This window comes from Cynoglossus semilaevis, chromosome 16 (genome assembly GCF_000523025.1).
Source record: "Cynoglossus semilaevis isolate Cse_v1.0 chromosome 16, Cse_v1.0, whole genome shotgun sequence".
NCBI classification, from domain to species: domain Eukaryota; kingdom Metazoa; phylum Chordata; class Actinopteri; order Pleuronectiformes; family Cynoglossidae; genus Cynoglossus; species Cynoglossus semilaevis.
The window spans coordinates 17572313-17582095 of record NC_024322.1 but is presented as its reverse complement, the minus strand read 5'-3'; the positions used below and the strand labels follow the sequence as shown (position 1 = coordinate 17582095).

The 9783-nt window shown below is 42.0% G+C and overlaps 1 protein-coding gene across 1 annotated transcript in view; it reads left to right on the top strand.

Annotated features, from left to right (window-relative positions):
• Nucleotides 1-9783, top strand: part of ptpn4a (protein tyrosine phosphatase non-receptor type 4a) — a 47456-nt gene that overhangs the window by 19894 nt on the left and 17779 nt on the right. The window contains exons 3-8 of the mRNA XM_008329069.3: nucleotides 3092-3199; nucleotides 4726-4768; nucleotides 5511-5589; nucleotides 6313-6357; nucleotides 6523-6575; nucleotides 9339-9459. Of these exons, the coding sequence (XP_008327291.1) occupies nucleotides 3092-3199; nucleotides 4726-4768; nucleotides 5511-5589; nucleotides 6313-6357; nucleotides 6523-6575; nucleotides 9339-9459 (449 nt within the window). The remainder of the gene's footprint in view (nucleotides 1-3091; nucleotides 3200-4725; nucleotides 4769-5510; nucleotides 5590-6312; nucleotides 6358-6522; nucleotides 6576-9338; nucleotides 9460-9783) is intronic.

The following is a 9783-nucleotide window of genomic DNA, read 5'->3' as shown; positions in this document are numbered from 1 at the left end:
GCAGCAGCAGCAGCAGCAGCGCTAACTTCCTGGAAAGACAAGTTGCCCCGAGAGCAACAATACTTCTATTGATCCTCTCGCTCTCTCTCTCGCTCTCTCGCTCTCTCTCTGGCCGACTGGCCTTGGTTTTAGCGGAGAGTGAAAACCCAGAAGCGGTTACTTATCATCATCATCATCATCATCATCATCATGGCAGAGCAAGTACTTGTGGTGTGTAGGTCTGACCAGGTACTGACACTGAGTGAAGCTGCTGTGATTAATGACACGTTATTTGAAAAAAAAAAAAAAAAGTGACCAAACGACTGACCCACCTCTCCACTAGTACAACAGCGTGGGTCAGGAGCTTCAGTGAAGTGACCAGTAAAGCAGTAACCATAGCAACAACACTGGAGCGCAGAAACATTCGGCGCTCCACAAAAGCTGTTTTGTAACAAAGTAGCTCCTCATAATTCAACAGTCGTGAAGGAGGCAGACCTTTGATCTTCTGGCTGCATATGGATTTATATATACAGTATATATATATATATGTATATATATATGTGTTCATATATGTGCTGATATATGTGATGTCATCATCAACTGGTGGCCCGTGGGCCAACTGTGGCCCACTGAATTATTCACGGTTCATAATTGTGATTTTTATTTTATTTTATTTGAGTGTCCGGCCCTCGAGGCGTCTGTGCAGAAAATTCTGACAAATATAGAAGTAGGTTTTTTTTTTTTAATTTGCCAAAACTCCTGAAACCATCAGTATCTGTTAACTTTTTTAATAGTAAATCCAAAAGTCTCTCAGTATAAAAAGGTAATTAAACCTGTGTTCTCATTTTTCCCATCATCCCAGGCACTTCCCAGGTCCTGGTAGAGAAGGATCCATCAGTTGGTTTCCTGTTTCTGTTTCTGTGTGAGGTCAAATATAGACTGGAGCTGCTCAGGGTTTGGGAAAATTCTTAATTATGTGTTGGGATCTGCCTTTAAATTTGTGTGAAAAATTGGGAGGGGCGTGTCTCAGTCCTGCTGCGCTCCCAGAGTTACGATCAGTAATTCCAAAAAAATCCCATCCTGTCCAGCCTATGATAATGTGCTAATGACGTAGAGCGCTGGTTATCAATTAGTGGCCCGCAGGTCAAATCTGGCCCGTTGAAACAAACAAACCGGTCCTGACTAGATTTCAGAATTATTCAAATAAAAATGTTGGACAAAAATGTTCATTTTATTTGAATTTCCAACTCCCGTCGTGTCTGTCCCGAAAAATTCTAGCCCCAGAAAATTGTACTTGGTGACTCTACTAAAGTAGGGCGTCCTCAGCTATGCCTGTAAACAAAACCTGCAACCTTGGCGTTATCAGCACCGTGACATAAAGACGTTAGCATCGCACCATGATCCTAATTGAGATATTAAATAATTTAGCTTGAATTAAAGCAGCTCTCAGATGAAGACGCTCCTGATGCGGAGCCTGAACGACACCGACGACAGACACGTGATCTTCTTCTGATTAGAAGCTCTGGTTTGAATCCGATAGTCGCTGCGTCTGCGTGTGGAGTTCAAGGCGGTTGTTAATGACTCCTCCCTGTCGTACGTCTCCCCCTGTCTGGACAAGCTTCTCACACATTCCTGAATTTCCATCCTTCTTCAACACTAACATGACACTTACACATTCACTTGTGTTTCCTGTGGAGGCAGGGCGGGAAATAAATGTGTCACGGCTGAGCTTCTTCACCCACCATGAAAAACACTGGGGTTTCCCCTGAACTACTGCTTTGGTTCCGTTTGGACGTCCTCTTCACTCTCCCACCATAGTCTTAACCATTGGGTCTGACTCTGACTCTCTGACTCTCTCACCCAGTCTCTTTTCTGTGATTGCCCTCTGTCACCACGTCTCCCTGCTCCGTCCTTCATCTCAGGCACAGACAGTGTCTCAGTCAGTGCTGCTGCTGCTGCTGCTGCTGCTGCTGCTGCTGCACCGGCTGCACAAAGAGGGTTTGTTTTGGGCCAGTGCGTCGTCAATCAGCCCTTTTCTCCGCTGGCCTCTCTGTGACTCTCTGTCTGTCTGTCTTTTACGTTGTCTTTTATGTCTTATATCTTCACTCCTCATGACTTCACTCGCCATCGCCACAATATGACACTGTCCCGCCGCGCTCTGTTCCACCGTAGTGAAAAGAGTGTGTGGTAAATTGGCTTTTGATGTGTACAGTGTTTAAAGGGCACGGTGGTTAAATGTATGGTTGGTGTCCGGACCTCGGGACCAAACTGCCACACATTGTTGCCCACGTGCAGCGCGGTGATGGATTTCCCAGGGCCGCGGTGTAGAGGAGTGCAGACAGAGCGCTGACGCAGAGAAGCAGCTCCGTGGAGAGGACGCACACGTGCACGCCACCGTGCACGCTCTTTCAGACCAAGTCTGTGCTAACATGCTACAACGACACCGACGGTTTATGTTAGTTTTCTCACATTCTCTGTGCGTCAGCCTGTGTGTGTGTGTTTTCTCATGTACAGATGTAGAGTTATGTACACACTTATATGTGTGAATATATGTACAAATGTACATATATATATATCTATATGTGTATGTAAGTACATATGATTGTACTTAGACAACCATATGTGCATATATGTACATATGTATATGTATATATGTGAATGTATATGTTCTTGTATATGTGTACTTGCATATACATATGCATATATTTATATATGTATATGTAAGTATACATATACATATATACATATATGTATATATTTGTATGTTTATATAAGTACATATGATTGTACTTACACAATCATATATATTTGTGTATAAATCTAATTGTACATGTATATTTATTACATATATTTGTGTGTGTGTGTCATTGTTTTTATGGATCCTCTGTACAGTTTTACAGACACAGTTTTCCTGGGAACAAAATCTTTCACTGTTAAATCAACATCTTGTCACAGTGGAAAATATAAAAAGCTCAAAAACTTTCATCAGCCGTTTGAAGATTTTAATTTTTTTCCTGAAAAGCCACGCTGAAGTCACGTGATGTAAATGCACAGCAACATTTGGGGCCGACTGTTCTGGAATAATCCTCCGTCTGTGTGTCTCCGTCTGCAGAAGTCCGATCATGGACAGGTGTTACTGGACGCTGTGTTTAAACACCTGGAGCTGACGGAGAGAGACTACTTTGGACTGCACTTGGCTGATGACTCCTCAGACACACTGGTCAGTGTGTGTGTGTGTGTGTGTGTGTGTGTGGTGAATACTGTCTGCTGCTGCTGCTGCACTGGCTGCACAAAGAGGGTTTGTTTTGGGCCAGTGCGTCGTCAATCAGCCCTTTTCTCCGCTGGCCTCTCTGTGACTCTCTGTCTGTCTGTCTTTTACGTTGTCTTTTATGTCTTATATCTTCACTCCTCATGACTTCACTCGCCATCGCCACAATATGACACTGTCCCGCCGCGCTCTGTTCCACCGTAGTGAAAAGAGTGTGTGGTAAATTGGCTTTTGATGTGTACAGTGTTTAAAGGGCACGGTGGTTAAATGTATGGTTGGTGTCCGGACCTCGGGACCAAACTGCCACACATTGTTGCCCACGTGCAGCGCGGTGATGGATTTCCCAGGGCCGCGGTGTAGAGGAGTGCAGACAGAGCGCTGACGCAGAGAAGCAGCTCCGTGGAGAGGACGCACACGTGCACGCCACCGTGCACGCTCTTTCAGACCAAGTCTGTGCTAACATGCTACAACGACACCAGTGGAACCGACGGTTTATGTTAGTTTTCTCACATTCTCTGTGCGTCAGCCTGTGTGTGTGTGTTTTCTCATGTACAGATGTAGAGTTATGTACACACTTATATGTGTGAATATATGTACAAATGTACATATATATATATCTATATGTGTATGTAAGTACATATGATTGTACTTAGACAACCATATGTGTCTATATGTACATATGTATATGTATATGTATATATGTGAATGTATATGTTCTTGTATATGTGTACTTGCATATACATATGCATATATTTATATATGCATATGGAAATTTACATATAAATACATATATTTATTTATGTATATGTAGGCATATGGAAATTCATGCATACTTACATATACTTATACATATATAAATATATGTATATGTAAGTATACATATACATATATACATATATGTATATATTTGTATGTTTATATAAGTACATATGATTGTACTTACACAATCATATATATTTGTGTATAAATCTAATTGTACATGTATATTTATTACATATATTTGTGTGTGTGTGTCATTGTTTTTATGGATCCTCTGTACAGTTTTACAGACACAGTTTTCCTGGGAACAAAATCTTTCACTGTTAAATCAACATCTTGTCACAGTGGAAAATATAAAAATGTATATAACTTTCATCAGCCGTTTGAAGATTTTAATTTTTTTCCTGAAAAGCCACGCTGAAGTCACGTGATGTAAATGCACAGCAACATTTGGGGCCGACTGTTCTGGAATAATCCTCCGTCTGTGTGTCTCCGTCTGCAGAAGTCCGATCATGGACAGGTGTTACTGGACGCTGTGTTTAAACACCTGGAGCTGACGGAGAGAGACTACTTTGGACTGCACTTGGCTGATGACTCCTCAGACACACTGGTCAGTGTGTGTGTGTGTGTGTGTGTGTGTGGTGAATAATTCAGCCGCTGTAGTTGTGTTGGAGACGTGTTACTGTGTCTTTAAGTGATTCCTAATCAATATTTTACAGCGCTGGCTGGATCCCAACAAGCCCATCAGGAAACAGTTAAAAAGTAGGTGAAATACACACACACACACACACACACCATACCACACACACACATTCACCTGAGTTAGCAGTACTACTGTAGTTCTCACTCACTGTAGACTGGAACACGGAACACGTTCTGATTCTGGAATTCACCAGGAAATGGAAGAAAAATAAAAATAAATAAATGGGAATAAATGCTATAATTTAGGTGTCAAAGAGTTAAGTATTCAATGAAATAACTACAGCTTCCAGTTTCTCTGTGTGTGTGTGTGTCTGTGTGTGTGACTAAACACAATGGTTGAATATGAGATCATTATATTTTACTCCAACTTCCATTTATCCCAATAATTCCCATGATTTTTTTCCCCTAATCCTTCCCATCCTAACCTCCCATGGAACGGTTTTGGAAACTTCACCAGACGTTTCCTGAAAACAAATGTTTTTCAGACTTAAAAAAGTCAGAGTACGTGACACATCTTTCTTCCTAACGTCAATGAACCACGACTTTACTTTTATTCTTTCATAATAAGTAAAGGAATCTGTAACTTAGAGAATTTAAAAGTTGCCACCAGGGGGTATCCCCCCCCCCCCTTCACCCCCCAGCAACAGCTGAACTCTACTTCAACTCTCTGATTTACTTTGATTCTGTTTCACACAGTGGAAGAAATACGTCTGGCACATTCAATTTTAAATCTAAAAAAATAAATAATGTTTTTTTTTCAAAGCAAGTAGAATAAAATGCATTTTTCTTTTTTTTAAATTAGGAGGCTCTCCCCATAACCTGAGCTTCAGGGTCAAGTTCTTTGTGACAGACCCTGGAAAACTTCAAGAAGAATACACACGGTAAGTCGGCGTACTCGCTGTACTACAACAGAAAAACCAAAACAAACCTCCATGTTCCTCTTCATCACTGCTCGTATCTCTCTTTAATAAAAAAAAACCCATCATTATTTCCTAATATATGCTGAAATAAAGGCTGTGAAACACCACATGTCTGCTAATGTGGGCTGCAGCCCATACTGTTCTGCAGACATATGGTGCCTAAAGACAACACGCAGAGGAGGTGTCACGGCACCATGTGGTTTTCCTGCCTGTTTTCTTCTTCAGCCGTGAGCCGTGCTCTCACTCCCGGTGCCTTATCATCACTGCTGCATAATTCACAGCAGAGGATTCTGGGCTTTGAATTTTTCATGTTGTACTTTTAATATATGATTAGTGAAACTCGCCTCGATGGACGGGTCGTTAGTCGCAGAATAACTGTGACTGTGACGAGTGAATAAAAAAAAATATATTCTTGGTCTCTCTTTGGGCAGGACTGGAGTCATCCTCCCTGAGGAAAACAAAGTTTTTTTTATTCCTTATCTTAATTTGTACAACTACCATATTATATAGAGTAGTGATCATCAACGGGTGGCCCGTGGCCTGAATCTGACCCGCTGAATCGTCCAGTCCGGCCTGTGACTGGATTCATCAATTAATAAGTTAGAAAGAAAAATGTCCCACATTCTAATCAAGTATTTTTGTCTCCCCCCTCTCTCCCCCCCTCTCCCCCTCTCTCTCCCACAGATACCTATATTTTCTTCAGATCAAACAGGATATATTAACTGGAAGGTGAGTGACATGTTGACGTCATGTGATGCTCAGATCGTGACAGAAATGTTGATTTATTTATTTCCCTTTATTTTCATTTCCATATAAATCTGTACATTTGGATCTCTCTATAAAACTGACTCCCCTGTCCCCCCCCCCCCCCCCCCCCGTCTCTCTGTTGTCTTGATTACTTTGTCCTCACAACACAGCTGCACTGCTGGCGTCCTATGCTGTTCAGTGTAAGTACCGCTCCCTGGACTCACCCACACCACACAATGGAAAACCACTTCATTAGGCTCCTCTGCAGCCGCGCACGCTGTTAAAGCTAATGGCTGCGGTTGCACCGCTGCGTTCATAGGTGGTGCTCTACAGCCATTATGGGTCAATTAAACTGTGTTGTTGTCATATTTTAGGCACCAGATGAAGTATTTAGATTTGAAGTGAACTCGTGGTGAAGGACTGTGTCTGGAAGACATGTCGTTTTGAAAACTTACCACTTAGAAAATGATCTGATTCTCTTTACATGACGTCAATTATTATTTCACTGAGGGACCGTACCAAATGACCAGTGGACTGGTACAGGGCTGCAGACCGCAGGTTGAGCACCCCTGTTTTAAAGTATTTTATTTGTCTGACTCTTGTTTCCAAATCCACTGTTGAATCCCGGTCTCCAGACCAGAGCTGTGAGCTGATGGTTCAGTTCTAACCTCGTCCACTGCTGTGTCAGGGTTAAACGCTGACTCCGCCTCGCTGCCATCAAAATAACAACTCACACACTCTGTCTCCCACTCTCTCTCTCTCTCTCTCTTTTACGGCTGCCCATTGCTTTTTTAGTGCGGCCCATTTTCCCCTCCGTCTCTTCCACACTTGTAAAGTGGTTCCCATCTTTTCTCCCGTCTATTTCTCACCATTTTTACACCCATAAATCTCCGTTCTCCCTACTTTTCTCCCCCGTCCTCCACCCATCAGGCGTTTATTTCGCAGGGAGCGCGGTATCGCCGCAGTAAATGGGTCAGTAGAGAGATGTGGTCTAGACTAGGAGCTTTTATCCACTGGTCCTGCAGCTCGGATCATGTTGTCACTTCACTCCGTGCCAGCCCAGATTATGAAGATAAATGTTTGCTTTCAGATAAATAAAGAGAAAAAAAAAGGGTTTGAAGTCGAAGCTTTGCTGCTTTTCCAGTTTGTTCAGCCAAAGTGCCAGCAGTGATCACACAGTTCTGGTTCACGTCGGTACCAAACTGTTCAAAAGAGGTTTTTGTTTTTTTGTGTTTGCTCACATTTCTCACCTGGAACTGATCAAAGGTGGAGTCTGTTATTAACAGTAAATTCCACTTTTTAAAAAAAAAATTCTGTTATTGTTAAACGCTCATATGACATGTGAATGATGAATACATGATTAAACTAATTGATTAATTAATTAAAAAATAAACATATTAAATGCATTAATTAAACAAATCAACTCAGGCCTTATCATCAATTAAAAAATTAATAAAAATAATCGCACCATTTAATATGTTTACACTTGTCCATAGATCCACACACTGATGTATTAGATTAGATTAGATTAGATTAGATTAGATTATTCATCCCACACCGGGGAAATTCAGTAAAATGATTTCTCCTCGTCAGGGAATTGAACCTCAGTCTCCAGTGTGACAGGCGAGGATACTGACCGCTATACTTGAACCTCAGTCTCCAGTGTGACAGGCAGGGATACTGACCGCTATACTGACGAGGAGGTGATGAAATGCTGACCGTGAAAAATGTTGTCGGTTCTGTATGAAGTTGTAGTTACGTAGCTGTTCCAGAGCCGAGACACATCCACGTGTACACGCAGCGTGAGGTGATGGTCACACATGATCACCCAGTGTCCGCGTGATTGGTCGATGGAATCATTATGAGCAGGCCTGAGCTCCAGCCAATGGTGAGAGGCTGGGTTTCACCTGTTCTCTTCAGCCTGGGAGTTAACGTTAACACACACACACACACACACACACACACACCACCCACTGTACATGGATTCCTCTCCGGAGCCTCGTGCTCATCAATAAGCGGCCGAGCTGGAATTGATTTACTGGTCGATACACTTAGACTACAGGCTAGTGGGCCAGTCAAGGGACTACTTGAGTGGACTGCGTGCAGCAGAGCTAATGACTTTGGGGAGCCGCTGTGGGCTGACGCTGCTATCATCTCACTTAACATTCAGTTTTATGGCCCTCCTTGTTATCCACCGTTATTGGTCTCTTTGTCCTGGAAATGTGGGCCGTGTCTCGTCTGGATCTGAGGCCCAAAAACAACAGAGTGTTGAAGACAAAATGGATTCAGTTCAGACGGAAAGATCTTTACAATAATGTGTTGCCAGACTTTTAGAAGAACTGTAGTAATACCTGTAAGTACTGCAGTACTGTTGTAGTTTTCCGACACACCGTCATGTGTGTCAGTCTATACTTTATTTTTCCCTTTGTGTCGTTTTGTCTGTTTCCATCAGGATAAAGGGTTCCTCACGTGATGTGAAAAATTTAACAGCAGAGTGTGAAAATTCCCTCTCGCTTTTTATTCACCCTGAAGTGACGGCTGTTTACGAATGCGCGTGACAGGACGGGGCTGAACGGCTGCGTGAAAAGTGTGAAGTCGAGGCTATTTCAGGAGAGAGAAAAGTGCAAATTATTTATCTGCCTGTTCTTCACGAGACGGAAACAAAATCTGAATTTATTGGTGAATGTAAAGGTTCAGAAATACGTCTCATTCTCACAGGGTGTCATTTTTACAGGACTGAAGTGTCTGGAGTATTATTAGGTTTCCTTCAACCACAGAAGGAACATTTGTTGATTAAATGCTGAAATTAGTTATTATAAAACTCTCCTTGAACCGTCACTGTTCTGAGCTCAAGTTTTGAGTTAAAGCTCTGAGTTAAAGCTCTGAGTTTAAACTCTGAGTTTAAGCTCTGAGTTTTGCTGACTCAGTTTCTAATCCCACCTCCTCCGTGTCTCCGTGTGCAGCTGAGTTGGGAGACTACAGTGAGTCGGAGCACAGTTCTGGTTACCTCTCTGAGTTCTGCTTCATCCCCGCCCCCCCACAGGACTTCCACAAGGAGGTCGCCAAACATCACCAGCAGCACAGGTACACGGGTGTAGAACTGTTTGACTTAGTTGTCAGGTTTTTTTATCAGCACAGATGTGAAGTAAGACTAAAGTTAAAGTTAAACAAGTCAAATACATGTTCTGTCAGATTTAATGACAATCTAAAATTAATCAACACATTTATGAAATGTTTGTTTTCATTTCAGTTTGGTCAAAATTTGTTGACAAATGTTTTGTCTTATATCAACATTAATAATTAATTTAGAAAAAAGGTTATTTATATTTATATAAAACTAACCAAACCAAGAAAAACAGAATAAAAACAGGAACGTTAGTTTGAAATATTAGTTTTTGTCTCGTATAT